The sequence below is a fragment of the Hypomesus nipponensis genome, chromosome 3 (genome assembly GCF_054491055.1).
Source record: "Hypomesus nipponensis isolate SF chromosome 3, ASM5449105v1, whole genome shotgun sequence".
NCBI classification, from domain to species: domain Eukaryota; kingdom Metazoa; phylum Chordata; class Actinopteri; order Osmeriformes; family Osmeridae; genus Hypomesus; species Hypomesus nipponensis.
The window spans coordinates 4,327,271-4,341,694 of record NC_140363.1 but is presented as its reverse complement, the minus strand read 5'-3'; the positions used below and the strand labels follow the sequence as shown (position 1 = coordinate 4,341,694).

The 14,424-nt window shown below is 42.5% G+C and overlaps 1 protein-coding gene across 10 annotated transcripts in view; it reads right to left on the bottom strand.

Annotated features, from left to right (window-relative positions):
* The window catches only part of LOC146299414 (dynein axonemal heavy chain 6-like), a 47,461-nt gene extending 33,265 nt beyond the window's left edge, over window positions 1-14,196 (bottom strand). For 4 of the 10 annotated variants that reach the window (XM_084684565.1, XM_084684569.1, XM_084684568.1 and 1 more), the window contains exons 1-35: window positions 14,076-14,194; window positions 13,463-13,518; window positions 13,027-13,170; window positions 12,758-12,876; window positions 12,467-12,637; window positions 12,250-12,359; window positions 12,090-12,152; window positions 11,791-11,926; window positions 11,570-11,701; window positions 10,178-10,428; window positions 10,021-10,078; window positions 9,695-9,854; window positions 9,457-9,508; window positions 9,178-9,275; window positions 8,238-8,410; window positions 7,784-8,131; window positions 7,280-7,621; window positions 5,998-6,379; window positions 5,526-5,716; window positions 5,089-5,334; window positions 4,724-4,845; window positions 4,319-4,490; window positions 4,116-4,220; window positions 3,393-3,511; window positions 3,108-3,182; window positions 2,910-2,997; window positions 2,453-2,709; window positions 1,982-2,213; window positions 1,789-1,842; window positions 1,367-1,512; window positions 1,130-1,198; window positions 850-1,036; window positions 558-637; window positions 266-428; window positions 80-169 (exon numbers count right to left, since the gene is read on the bottom strand). In XM_084684565.1, coding sequence (XP_084540691.1) covers window positions 80-169; window positions 266-428; window positions 558-637; window positions 850-1,036; window positions 1,130-1,198; window positions 1,367-1,512; window positions 1,789-1,842; window positions 1,982-2,213; window positions 2,453-2,709; window positions 2,910-2,997; window positions 3,108-3,182; window positions 3,393-3,511; window positions 4,116-4,220; window positions 4,319-4,490; window positions 4,724-4,845; window positions 5,089-5,334; window positions 5,526-5,716; window positions 5,998-6,379; window positions 7,280-7,621; window positions 7,784-8,131; window positions 8,238-8,410; window positions 9,178-9,275; window positions 9,457-9,508; window positions 9,695-9,854; window positions 10,021-10,078; window positions 10,178-10,428; window positions 11,570-11,701; window positions 11,791-11,926; window positions 12,090-12,152; window positions 12,250-12,359; window positions 12,467-12,637; window positions 12,758-12,876; window positions 13,027-13,170; window positions 13,463-13,502 — 5,175 coding nt within the window. In that variant the 5' untranslated portion in view covers window positions 13,503-13,518; window positions 14,076-14,194. Of the gene's footprint in view, window positions 1-79; window positions 170-265; window positions 429-557; window positions 638-849; window positions 1,037-1,129; window positions 1,199-1,366; window positions 1,513-1,788; window positions 1,843-1,981; window positions 2,214-2,452; window positions 2,710-2,909; window positions 2,998-3,107; window positions 3,183-3,392; window positions 3,512-4,115; window positions 4,221-4,318; window positions 4,692-4,723; window positions 4,846-5,088; window positions 5,335-5,525; window positions 5,717-5,997; window positions 6,380-7,279; window positions 7,622-7,783; window positions 8,132-8,237; window positions 8,411-9,177; window positions 9,276-9,456; window positions 9,509-9,694; window positions 9,855-10,020; window positions 10,079-10,177; window positions 10,429-11,569; window positions 11,702-11,790; window positions 11,927-12,089; window positions 12,153-12,249; window positions 12,360-12,466; window positions 12,638-12,757; window positions 12,877-13,026; window positions 13,171-13,299; window positions 13,422-13,462; window positions 13,519-13,623; window positions 14,029-14,075 lie in introns of those variants that run through there. The other 6 variants (XM_084684566.1, XM_084684567.1, XM_084684570.1 and 3 more) reach the window with 6 other exon arrangements.
* Between the last annotated feature and the right edge of the window lie 228 nt (window positions 14,197-14,424).

The following is a 14,424-nucleotide window of genomic DNA, read 5'->3' as shown; positions in this document are numbered from 1 at the left end:
AAACACAGTCTGTTTACATGCTGCAAACAGACTGTCATTCAACAGAGGGGGAAATAACTACTTTTAATCAAATTCTGACCAAAATCTGACTGTACAGCTGTGTGATTTTCTCTGCCTGGTTTGGCCACTCCACGAATCCCAGCATTTCTGTCGCCCTAGCGATTGCCATCTGGGAAAGAGATATCAGCAGAAAAACAACATTAGCATAAAATACCCTTATGACATCATCACCACACCAATGATCTGATGTGAATCTGACACGTACCTCTAGACAAGGATAAACCGTTTTGGGATAAAAGATTCCAGGAAAGAGGTCGTCCATGATGCTTTGGAACAGAGGAACATCCTCAGATATGAGCTTGGGTAAATTAGAATCTTGTAACGTCCGGATAAGGATGCAACTTTCTTCTTCCGACTGCAGAACCTGCCTGTGGAATCACACACAGACACAGGGTTAGACAGACCTTTTTAACAAAATGTTTGTTAATACAACATTTATTTTATTCTTTAAGATTATTTTACCAGGTAACAAGGTGAAATTGCAGTGATTTACTTACAACATGGCTGCTTGTCTCCTCCTCTGAACAGCGAGAACTAAAACTGACTTAATTGCTCTCATTCCAAAATCGTAGTGATCCTAGTATAGAAACAGATGACATGTAAACAAGGCATACTGCAAAAATACTACCAAGAAATTCTATTATGTAACAATGTATTTATTTAGCACACCATTTTATCCATAGCTACAGAGGGACTTGAACCTGCAACCTCTAAACTAAAACCTCTAAAACTCTACCATTGAGCTAGACTTTCTCCCACTCCAACACACAGAACAGTTCAGGTGAGTACCTGCTGAGACAGCTGCTTGCTGGCCAGCCTGTACAGATTCACAATTTTCCTGGAAAGGGATTTGGCTAACTGGAATCCTCCGGAAAACAGAATGATTTCGGCGATGAGATCAAAGTCTGGCACCATCATCGCGACGGGCCGAAAGAGGGATTTGAGATTGTCTGGTAGATCAACACGACCCACACAGCTGTAAGAGAAGATATGTTGGATGAATACTGTGGTCTGTGGCTGTGAGGGCTTTATGTTTGGAGAAAGATTGGACACACGTGTAGAACCTTACCCCGGATTCATGGTGATAAAGAATCCGCATGACTCATTCAAACGGATATCTCTTCCCTCAAAAACAAACCTGGTGGTTGCATGGCAAAGTGAAAGTCTTCGTTCAAAATGAAAAGGCATGAGTGTGTATGTGTAATGGGTGGTTATATTGATGTGTTATGACTCGGTGGTCAACTAATGCAGAATTAAATTGGCGCATTCACAAACAATTCTTTGCAACCTCAAATAACATACACACCGCAAACTGTGACTGTGCTTGGCAGCCTGGATGGCCTGCAGCTGGGCAGCGATCACCGACAGCACCTCCACATTGATGAAGTTGAACTCGTCAAAGCAACACCAGCAGCCTGATTGCACCATGCCAGACAACAGCTTCCCCATCATCTGCAAGTCAAGACGCAACCCGGTATCATGCTGTTTTGTGCCCTTAAGCAATAATTATTTTTACCAGTGAATTGTGTTGCCGAGCATGACTGACTTTTTTTATACTGCACAATTTTTTTTAATCCATTCATTTAAAATGCTCATTATTTAGTATTTATGGTGAGAAAAGTCAACCCTTTATGGACTAGCATATCTCGGGAGGGGGATAAGATGGCGTACTTAAGCATAGCAACATAATGTTGCGTTGTGGTTACCTTAAATGGTAGTCATGGTTACCTTATGATCCAGACTATCGAAGCAGTTCATCACCAGACAGAACTTCCCCAGAGCCTGAAAGCACAGAATAATTATTTAGAACAATGTAAACCCTGACTGGAAAGTTGAAATGAGAGATTACTTGTAATGTGAGCCCAGTGACCACAGTCTAACCCTGCCCCTAATCCTAACTGATGCTGCTCACAGCTCCTACCTTGGCCAGGTCTTTCACCGTCTCTGTTTTGCCGGTCCCAGAGGGCCCGGCTGGAGCGCCCCCCAGATGGAAGCTGATGGCCCCAGTCAGGGTGAGCCAGCAGCGGTCAGTGAGCGGGGTGATGACCAGCCTTGGAGAGCAGCCCAGGTACTCATACCCATAGATGAAGGAGGCCTTGGCATGAATCACGTAACACACAGAGGTGCTGTCATGCCAGTCATAGTGTAATTGCCTGCAACAGAACAGCTAAAGTAGGCAAACCACATCAAATCTCATCAATTAAGATTTGCTGAGCCCTAGACATGACCAACTCTGTATAAAAATAGCGCACAGGAAACAAACTTAGGGAAATACAAGCACGTTAACACAGCAACCATATTATCAAAAAGGAATGGAGAGGAAGGCACAGGACAAGACTCAAAAAGACAGGAAAGAACATGATGACACACTCTGGACCGAGAAGAGATTGACCTTGACCACTCAAAGTCCTGGGAGCTGCTGATCCTGAGCTGGATGAGATGGCTGAGGATGTCCCTGCAGTGGACCAGGGTGGTGAGCAGGGCCTCCACCGTGGCCTGCTGGTGGAAGGGCAGGGGCTGGGACACCAGGTCGGCCAGCTCCTCCACACTCTGGCCCAGAGGCTGCTCCACCACCTTCACCAGCCTCTCCTGCACGTTGTCCCCACAGCTGAAGCAGGCCACACAGTCCTTGGTGAACATGATCTGGGTCTGTGGATGGGCCAGATGAGGGGAAGTCAGGACCCGGTATGAGATGACTTTGGGATTTTAGACTTTTTGTACATTTACATTTATTCATTTAGCAGACGCTTTTATCCAAAGCGACTTCCAAGAGAGAGCTTTACAAAGTGCATAGGTCACTGATAATTGTATAGTCCAAACTTTCCGAGATTCACTTTTGAGTTACTTACGACTGTGAGGATGACTTGGCCAGGGTGCGAGAGCACCCACTTCTTAAAGTCCTTTGCGTTCCAGTCAGCAACCCCCATCTTTAAGTGCCTGAAAGGTTTTCAAAGCACAGGAACGGTCAAACAGGTACGGCCTCGATATAAAAAACAACCTTGTGAATGTTCACAAACACTATGAAAATCCTCAGGTAGGCCACTGACCTCTTCACAGTGTTGTACACCGCTGTTTCCACGTAACCCATCCACTGTTCCACAGGCCCACGTATATGGACATTTCTAATATGTTTAATACAAATATTATTTTTACATTGGGTTTCAGGGAACAAATTAAAAAGAATTACTTAGGGGGCTAGGTATGGTTTAGTGGTAGAATTTGACTGCAGATCAAGAAATTGCTGATTCAATTATCCCCCTATACCTCATTACCCTATGGATAAACGTCTATAACATTAATACGATATATTGTTATGATTATTTACAACTTACTTTGGCATGGCCACAATTTCACCCTCTGCTGACTGGACTGATACAACTACACTGTGAACTGCAGCTTGTTCTTGGATGTCCAGATGGTGTATGTTGCTGAAACATTTTGCCAGGTGAGGCTGTAATGAAATGAAAGAACAGGGATTCAATTAACGGTGGGGGTTTTAACTGAGAGGTTAACCTGGATAGTAGGGGTTTAACTGATGTTAATCTGGATAGTGGGGGTTTAAATGAGGCCAACCTGGATAGTGGGGGTTTAACTGAGGCCAACCTGGATAGTGGGGGTTAAACTGAGGTTAACCTGGATAGTGGGGGTTTAACTGAGGCCAACCTGGATAGTGGGGGTTAAACTGAGGTTAACCTGGATAGTGGGGGTTTAACCAAGTTTAACCTGGATAGTTGGGGTTTAACTGATGTTAACTTGGATAGTGGGGGTTTAACTGAGGCCAACCTGGATAGTGGGGGTTTAACTGATGTTAACCTGGATAGTGGGGGGTTAACTGAGGCCAACCTGGATAGTGGGGGTTAAACTGAGGCCAACATGGATAGTGGGGGTTTAACTGAGGTTAACCTGGATAGTGGGGGTTTAACCGAGGTTAACCTGGATAGTGGGGGTTTAACCAAAGTTAACCTGGATAGTGGGGGTTTAACTGAGGTTAACCTGGATAGTGGGGGTTTAACCGAGGTTAACCTGGATAGTGGGGGTTAAACTGAGAGGTTAACCTGGATGGCGTCTGGGTTTTTGCTCTGGGAGAGAACATCAAGCAGCTCCTCGTTGCTCAGAAAGTAGAATCTGGGGAAAACCATTCTTTTGGATTCAAGGTAATCCTGTGGAAACAACCGCATTGAAGAAGCAAAACAAAATCTCCAGGAAAAAGGCATACAACTGAGGATGACCAATGAGGACACGGCACGGATGTGTTCACCTCCAGGCACTTGTGTATCTTCTCCAGATGCACGTTGCTGGTCTGCAGCACTTCCAGCACACCGGGGGCAGTGGCGGCAAGCAGAGCGTTGGGCCTGTCCTCGGTCCTCTGCATCATCTCCCTCCAGGACTTATCCACCTGGAAGAACACCCTGGCCTCTGACGGAAGCTGCCTGTTGAGGAGAGATGCTCATAAACCCTGGCATTAACTCAGACAGATATGTCTAGAGATAGAGAGATACAAAGAAAGATACATATAGAGATAGACGAACGGACAGACAGACAAGATACTTAATTCGTCCCCTAGAAGAAATTGCAGCGTTACAGCAGTTCTGTACAAATCACAGTTCCACACAAATAAACCACAGCAGTGAATCAAACCGTGGTAAGAATCTAGTCAATTCACTTCTGAATTCCCCCAGCTGAGAAGATGGGCTCCAGATACAACCATTTCTTCTGGCAGGTGACCCACTCTTGCAGGGTGTGGGAGAACTGGTTCAGTTTTCGCTCCCACTCCTCAATCATTTGCTGCAGGAGAAAACTAAACCATTACACACACACAAACACACAGACCCCCACAAATACACACTGTGACAGACACAAACACACAGACACCCACAGATACACACAGACACACACCAACATGTGCACACTCTTCATCCATTTTCCCTTTTTACATTTGCCCTTATTTTGAATAACTGTGAGACCACAAGCACACCAAAAACAACGCAACACAGCTGTAAAGTCTAATCCCCTAGACCCCTGAGGTACCTTGATGGGCCCTGCATAGGGGGAGGCCTTGACGCTCATAATGGTGGTCTGACTCTCTTCCAACTGGGCCATCACCTCATCAGCGGAGGCGATGATCTTGACCGTGGACGTGTCTAGCTGGTGGGTGACCAGTCGGAAGTCCGTGCCCCTCCACAACTCAACGACTCGGTGCAGAATCCCTTCCAGCGTGGCCTCGTTCGTGGCGGTGGTGGAGATGTCTCCGATGAAATCACTGAACTGAAGAATCTGTGTATCAAGTGAGGAGTATAGTCCTAACAGTTAAAGTCACCCACAAGACCAACATCCACCTAAATGGTTTTTCAGGTCAAACAGTACTGTCAGTACCAAAAAAGGTTATCAAGTAACAAATATTTGTGCCCATAACACTAACATGAAGAACACAAAGGTGAATACTATTCAAAATAAATGTACTCTACTTTTAAATCCAGCAGGTTGCCAAGAGTAAAGTTTTCCTCTTTAATGAAACACCGCCCGATATTGCTCTGAATATCTGCCCAGTGTCTTGGACAAAGGTAAGGATTTCTCAGTGCTACAATGACGGGAAGGCAAAGCTTGAAGTCCATAACCTTCAGTTTCAGGGTGGGAACTATATCATTTTCAGGTAAACCTGAGAAAGAGAACAAGCAATGTGTTGAATGGATTCCGATTCATTTTGAGAATATTATTCAGTCAAACCTCTAGTTTCCTCTAGATACACAAAAACAATTAATATATGGATTAATCAAATCAAAATGTATTTGTATAGCCCTTTTTACACGCAAGCATGTCACAGAGGGCTTCACGTCCGCCCATAGAACTGCCCACTCAACCAACCTAGGTTAACAAAATAACTATAACCATACATAAAAATTAGAACTCTAAACCCAAACTACAGACAGATCTACAGACCTTTCTCAAGCATGTAAATGCTCTGCACAAACCGGCTGACGTCACTTTGCAGGTTGTCCACGTTGAGTAGCTCAAAGGTGGTGGTCCTCCACAAGAAGTGCTGCCTGTCCCATTCATCCAGCATGTCCCACAGCAGCTGGAGCAGGCTGAGGGCACAGTCCACTTCCGAGAGCTCAGCCTCCAGCGCAGCGGTGTGGTGGCCTCTTGGCTGCTTCATGCGCATCACAGCCTTCGACGAGTAAGAGTTGCTCAGGAGCTCCCCATAACTGGCGTAGCTGTGAGCTTTGTTGGAGAAGAACGTGGCCTCAGCCGACAGGGTTTGGAGGACTTTTTTTGCCACTTTTGCAGGTGTGCTAGAGCAAAGGAGGATGGGATTGTTAACCTGAGAGAAAGAGGGAGAGAGAGAGGGAGAGAGGGAGAGGGGAGATTTTAAAAAGTGAGCGAGAAAGATAAAAGCTTGAGATTTGTGAGGGAGATATCTGCCATATGGGATTTCAAAATTGCATTTAGATGTACTGAAACTAGGGCTGCAACGACGAATAGATTAAATTATTAAGAGTTGGCAACAAATTTAATTATCGATTTGTTGTGTACCCTATTACGCCACTCAATAAGTTGCGTAGATGTTTGAGTATAACAATTTTTTTTTTGTTGAGCGCAGAGAGAGCAAAGCATAAAAAAGAGCAGAGCGGAGGTAGAGGAAAGACTATCGGAGAGACCCGTAACGTTGTTCTAAAACACATGGCGGAGGCAGAGAAATCAGTACGACCCAAGTCATCCAACGTGTGGGAGCATTTCACACTAAACTAGAGAGTACAATTTAGCTGCTGCAATTTCCACATAACAGAAGTGTAGTAGTTAGCTAACTCTACAATTTAATGGGGCTAGGTCTGAATCTAGGAGCAAAATGGAGCACAGCTGCTAGCTGTAGGTATATGCAGGTAGCAACGCTAGTGCTAAATAAGTATTTAGCTGGTTGGTTCCATGATGCCGAACTTTCAAAAACGTAATTTCAGACTAAACCGTGCAACTGAACAAAATCCCTATACAATCAATACAATCGGGACCAAGACGAACATTTTGAAAATAATAATAATAAATATGAGAGAGAACAATGGTTGTTCTCGCCGAAGTCTTGAGCCCAATTTTTATCCGATTAATCGATTAATCCCCCCCCAAAATCCACAGATTAATTGATTATTAAAATAATCGTAGTTGGCGCCCTAACTGACACTCAATTTAAAAAAACGGACAAAAACCATTAAGATCAGCAAAAACCCACCTTCTTTTTTACCAGAACAAGATCATATCGAAGCTGATTCAGTTGTTTGCTTACATCAGCACTGAATTTAAAAACATTGTCATCCCTCTTGGTTTCACATATCATGACAGCAGATTTTAGATGCTGGAAGCTGGGGACAAGGTGTTGGTACAAGGCAAGCTCCTCAGGGGAGATGGAAATGTTATATTCTTTAAAGATGCAATAGAGCTGAATCAGAAACTGATATTGTCTCACTAGGGACGGCATTTGAACACATATCCGACTGAGAATAGTTAGATGTTCAACAAACTCCTCCACAGTCACAAGGTCCTTGTCCAGCTTCTTCACAACTCCTCTGATCACCTGACCCAGTTGAGGCGGTGGGAGAGAAATAGGTGGGGGAGAAGTTGTATCGTCAAAATACCACAACACAACGTTAACAACCGCAAATTTACTAGGAATGCGGGAATGTTGACAACAAGTCAAGTGCTGCTGAACAACCACAGAGATAGAAATGAAACACACCTCCATCAGCTCCAGGTTCTTTCTCTTGGATACAGCAGGTAGCGTGCAATGTATGGAGGTGAGGAGGGCCTCGGGATAGAGGAGACAGTTTCTCTGGTACTGTTTGCAGCTGACCAGCATCATGTTGACTCTCGTTTCCATCTCCATGTTCCCCATGAGGCGGACATTCTCTGTGTGCATGGCCAGGAGAGCTCTGATGTCCTGGCTAGACCACTTCTCCCCAGCTAAGAAGGCGTCGATGTCCGTCAACATGGCTGCGTCGACCATCCCGCAGAACTTCTCAGTCTTCTGGCAGTGCTTCTCCACTCCATCCACTCCTTTCTGGACCATCCTGAGAATTCTGGACAGCTGTCAGCCGTAAAGATCACAGAAGACAAATGACCACAATGACGAGAAGGCAAAATATCTCTCTCAGATAATGTGAAAATGGTGCCGTCATGAGGTCAGCGTTTACGTCAGATTGGTATGTCCTATCGGTTCCCAGCAGTAGTTCCAGGTCAGGCCATGGTCTGACATTCTGAGCACTCTCCTTGTCGAGGTTGTCATCCACGGAGAGTTTACGATCAAAAACAGGACACGAGCGCAAAGCGAGGAGTGTCGGATCTTGGTTGAAAGACGTTTGATCGGCTAGGTGACAGTGATAGAGAAGAAGATAATATCATAGAATATTACATGGGGGTGTAAGTGAGGATCAAATCACCAACCCAAAAGATAAAAGACGCACTTGGTCTTGGCTAATTAGGAATGATTTGCTAGACCTGATGTTAGTTTCCTTCAGGAAAACAATGCCTCTTTTTGAGGGACTTGTTGCTCTTGTTGGTTAGTTGTAACTGATTTAACTTATTGTACTCGCTGTGAATTATATTATTGTTGCTTGCTTTCCTTCAGGTATACTCTTGCACTTATCAGGTTCATGTTGTTTAATTGTAACTTGTTTAACTACATGCTCTTATGTTTCTTCCCATTGGCACTTATTTGCTTTTCACAATGTATGTTTCATGTTTTGCTACTCACAATGTTTTTGGGGCCATCTCGTTGTTTATGATCATTGACCTATGCACTTTTGTAAAGCTCTCTATTGGCAGTGCTTTTAATAAAAGCGTCTCGTAAATGAATAAATGTAAACCCTGCATCCAGGAACCTGAACACTTACGGTCCGTTTAGACCCGTGGTTTTCATACTGTGGAGCGTGAACCCTATTTTATGACGGGGTTGAGGGAGTTTAGAATAGAACGACACTGCTATAGGAAGAGAATGCAAGTGTAGAAGTAGGAATAAAAAACATTTTTTTATGTTTTCAAAGGTGGGCCTGACTGAACCACTGATGTAGACCAAGCAGTCATTCCATATCTGGGAACTGTATCTTCAACTACAGCACAACATGTAGCACTTACCAATTACTTGCTCGAATGTATGTAACACATTTTGAATTTGCTGATCAAAGTCATCAGGGCTGGGGTGAATGAACAATTTGGCACTCTTGCTTGATGACCTGGGAGAAAGAAATCAGCATGCACATTTGAAGAAAACTTGCCAGAATATTTTGTCCTTTTTTTGCAATCAATCTTCTTTAAAAGGGCTAGATTATGCAAAACAAAACAAAAAACGGACTATTTTTCAATCTATTTTGAGGAGGAAAACTTGTACAGGACACAGTATGAAATTGTAACTACCGCTGTGGAGCCATATTCTCCTCATGTATAGCCTGTTTACTGTCCTCTGTATCTGAAAAGAGAAAGAAGATGACCATTCCAGACTATAGTAAATAATCTACTCGTGACATTCTACTCATAACATCCTAAAGTGCAAAAAGCAATGTGGGATTTGAGCTTGTCAAACATTTTTGCCAGTGACACTGACTACATATTTGAGAATTGTGATTTACAAGGCACAGGTAGTGATGTACTGTACCTTCAGTGGTTTCTGAACTCTGCCTTGTGGTAGGTGAGGATGACACAGTCTCTGTGAGTTCTTTACTCTCAGGTACCATTACTGAGAGCAGGACGTTCACTATAAACACAGCCTTGATCTCTGTCTTTGCCATGTCCTTCTTCTTGATATCAGGTTCTATCTAATGTAGGAATTACAGGCAACACAAGGCATTCAAATACAAGTACGTCTGAAATACTATGTAGGTTAATGAAAGTAATGCTTTTGTGTGTGTGTGTGTGTGTGCGCGCGCGTGCGTGTGTGCGTGCAGGCAAAAAATACAGCAGAATAATTACAAGCAGACATACCGTCTTGACGGACAGTGTTTGGTCTTTGAGAGTTGAACTTGGTATAAGGACTTTGTGTCTGCATTGAATACACACATTTCCACATTAGATACCATCTTTCCTCAAATGTATTGCTTACTTACAAATTCAAATTTTTCCTTGAAATATTCATTTTTACTTTGTCTCATGTCCCTTCTGACACTCCCCACCGCCGTTGTAAGACGCTTGCAGAAATGACAGCAAGAGACAAGCGGCCGTTTTCACTAAGTGACAGAGCAGCTCTTCGAACATCCTGTCCACCAGGTTGAGGAGACGCCTGAAGCGCCTCAGGAGGCTTCTCCACTCGCCCACCTCGCAATACAGCGGCCTTCTAGCTGAGGCCGAGGCCAAGGGGAGAAACAGTCGCTCTGCACCCTGCTTTTCTGCTGCCTACGAAAGGAACGGTGGAAGAATCAAACAAAAAACTGTTACAACTCACACAGTGGACCATCTGAGACGGGAGTGAGTGAGAGAGAGACAGAAAGAGACAGAGAGACGGAGAGGGAGAGAGAGACAGAGAGAGAGAGACAGAGAGAGCGACGGAGAGACAGAGACAGAGACAGAGAGAGACAGAGAGAGACGGAGAGAGACAGAGAGAGAGATGTGCAGGGCTGCATCAATGAATCGATTAAATTGATTAAAATCGATTATTAAAAGCATTGGCAACAAATGTAATTATTAATTTGTTGTGTCACGCGATTATTAGCCTGTGCCACTCAATAAGTCGCGGAGATGTTTGAGTATTAAAAAGTTTAGTTGAGTGCGCAACGGAGCGGACGTAGAGGAAAGGCCATCGGAGAGACGTTGTTGAGTAACGTTGTATGAGAAATCAGTATGACCCAAGTCATCCAAGGTGTGGGAGCATTTCACACTAAATACATCGAAAAAGTGTGTTAATTGACCAAGGTGAAATTAGTTTCATATTCGACACTCATCTCACAATCGGAAGACTGTTTAAACCTCAAACAGACACCAGAGTATCTTAACAGTGTCTGGTATACGTCCACAGCCTTTACTTTTTCAATTAAGTTTCAAATAAAATTATAGAAATCACTAATCTTTGAAAATACAGTAGCTTAATCCTTGCAAATCTTAACTTTTTTCAAATATTAACTTTTTTTTTACTTGAGTCAACAAATCTTAAATATACACCAGATCATTCGAATAAAGTCTGGCCTACTTCCACAACCTTTCAATTTTCAATAAAGTTTTAAACAAAACTCAAATAAATTGCTCATCTTGGAAAATAGCATTAAATCCACACAAATTGTAATTTAACTTTTCCAAAATTGTGTGCCTGTGTGGCACATTCAGAAGATTTTTTGCACTGTGAACTTCTGTTTTTGAATAAAGAGTTGGAAATTAATGCTTTTTTGGTTTTTTTATCCGATTAATCGATTAATCAAAAAAACAATCTACAGATTAATCGATTATTAAAATAATAGTTAGTTGTAGCCCTAGATATATGTCAGGACCCTTAAACAGGAGACAAAAGTACCGTGTCATAACAATTTAATGTAGGACCACCTACCTTCATGCAAGCTGATAGAATCAAACTGGCGACTCGGTCATGAAGACAATGCAGCTGTTTCAATGCGACAGCACACTGCTGCGTCTGCACCTCACAGAACTCCGGCAAGGAATATGTGACTGACCTATCTAACTATCAGGAACAACAACAAAAACGTATTGAGAGATGGATTTCAATTGATGGCATAATATTAGAATTGCAGTTGGTTTTCTGTAATCTACCTTGGTTAGAACAATGGGACTTCCTGGATCCTTGTGTCTTGTGTTTTCTTTAGCCATCTCAAAGTGACCCTTGATTTCAACTAGGCATCTCCAGAAGACCTCATCAACAATGAACAGATCTTTACACAGCACATCCCTAGGGCAAAAGTCAATTTTAAACCTTTGAATAATTTGTATTCACTTAAACTGTACAACAAAATATTAGTAAACAAGAAGCTCCGATAACACTATTCCTAAACAAGATCAACTTTACCAAGCTAGAAATCAAATATAATGTAGAGGAAACATAATATACTCACTTTGATTTTGTAAACTTTGAATGGCACACAGTGACCTTCCAGATGGTAAAAGCTTTCCAAATCCTGCAGAAACAAGACAATGAGCTTAATTGCATTATTTAAACAGTATACTATGACTTTAAGTTTAACTCTAATGAAATAAATGCTCAACCACACAAACCTGAATTTTTTAAAGAACGGTAACTTGAATATCTTATTGAACAATTTCCTCTCAGACAGCCAATCCATCACTGGTATGATTTCACTACTCCTATCCTCCAGGACAGAGACCTCAAAAGTAAAGCCAATAAGAGAAAATATAAGAATGTGTACAAGGTAACATCATATTACATATTTATATTACTTATTTTCTTACTCCCATCAAAAATTCGAATTACCTTAAAAATGGTTGAGGCGCTGACGGTCCAGTACTGAAGATTCTGTTTTGCTGTTTGGACAGAGACGACTTGAAGGTCATATGGGTTGCTCTGCATACTGGTGTCATGTCTGAATCTCTTTAGACAGTATATATATTCTCCTGTATCCTCAGCTGGCTCTGTTGTTTCCCTCTAATGGAATTACAATGAGCCAATGACAACAATTTACCATCAATGAGTGATTTTGAATTCAGCGTTAATCTGGCCTCACTCGGTGGTCTTGTGTAATGTAAATCTATTTATAAAACAGACCTGTGGATTCATGTTTGGTTTGACTGCTTTCATGATTCTCCTGTCAGGTATCTCCGTGCTCCAACCCAGCTTTTTTCTCAGTCGAATGATGTGATTTATAACACAATCATTTTCAGGCTCTGAAAGAACGTAAATGTTTCGTCATACACTACCTATACAAAACCAAACTATGTCCTGTGAGAGATTCAGATATCAGTTGGCTAACTGTGGTATCATACAGTGAGTGTCCCCGCCTGTTGAAGTGACACCTGAACCTGGTCTGGACCTACCTTTCGAATCATAAAGGACATTGTTCACTCTCTTGCCTCTGTAATTCCATGTGGCGGGAACAGATGTCTTATTAACCTTTTTCATTGGCCTAAGTGCAAAAGTGTTTGCACAGGCTGGCTCTTTCTTTCTTTGATTTGAATGGCCTAGAGAAAAAATATTGTTTATGTTAATTGTGGCACGTAGAGAGATGTGTGTGGCAGGCAGTAAATAACTGGTGAGGTTGAAGTTTAATCGTGCGGTCATAAGTGCTTGGTTTGGAAAAAGTATCTCACTTTTCTCTGACTCAGGATTTAAGTCCTCTTTCATTGTCAGTGGTTTCTCAGAGATAGATTCTTGGAATGTGGCAGTTCAATCTGGGCTCAGGCTACTGAAGGATTTGCATTTTTTGAGTAACCTGTGTGGTAACAAAAACAATTTACAAAAGTCATTACTTACAGGCTGGTATCATTCTCATATCTCTCTTGACTTCATCCATTCTTTTCACATTTTTCCTGTGAAGTATCAATCAAATCAAAATGTATTTGTATAGCCCTTTTTACACACAAGCATGTCACAGAGGGCTTCACATACGCCCATAGAACTGCCCCTCAACTAACCTAAACCCTCAAGGTATCACCCTCAATGTGTCAATCCTAGTTGTTCGAATGTGTCCATGTGCCACGGGTCTGGAGTCGAGAAGTAAAGCTAACGCTATATCCTTAGGCTAGCTCTACTTTGCACAACGCCAATGAATGTTAACCCCAAAACATTTGACTTTAATCTGTATAGAGCTATTAGCCTAGCCACCCTAACCACAGCTCAGGGTCAGTAAGTCTAGTATAGTATAAGCTTTCCAAACAGGTACAAGAAGGGAATTAACGTTGCTGGCCCTAATAAAACAAGTCTACTTGACTCTACCGTTTGTAATGGTGAGGCCTAGAGCTAAGTGACGGACTTTACTAACGTTGTTAGCTAGCGTTAGTCAGCCTAGTACACCGTACACTTGCAAGCGATATCATTTTCTGTGGGCTTGTAGTTCTGAGCGTGCTACAGTGTTAGTCATTGATACCTGCATTATAACCAGAGTATGAAATTTCAAAAGCCAACTTCCAAATCGCTTATATTCGCCCAGAAGCCTACCACCGAGTGCTCGCATAGCCTGTCCGTTAATCACTAGGACTATCCTTTGTGTAGCTAGTTGCTGAGCAACAACCTGTCAACTGGAAAGGCTGTGTCTGAAACCTATATCCGACTAATGCACTATTTAGATAATAAAATAATATAATCAGAGCAATGGCAAAGATAAACTTGCAACGAGTGTAGAAATATTATGATACACATTTGTAACAACCACACCATATTCGGCTATTTGTGCGTTTCTGCCCAACATGCAAACCTTCCTATTTCGATAGTCAAAT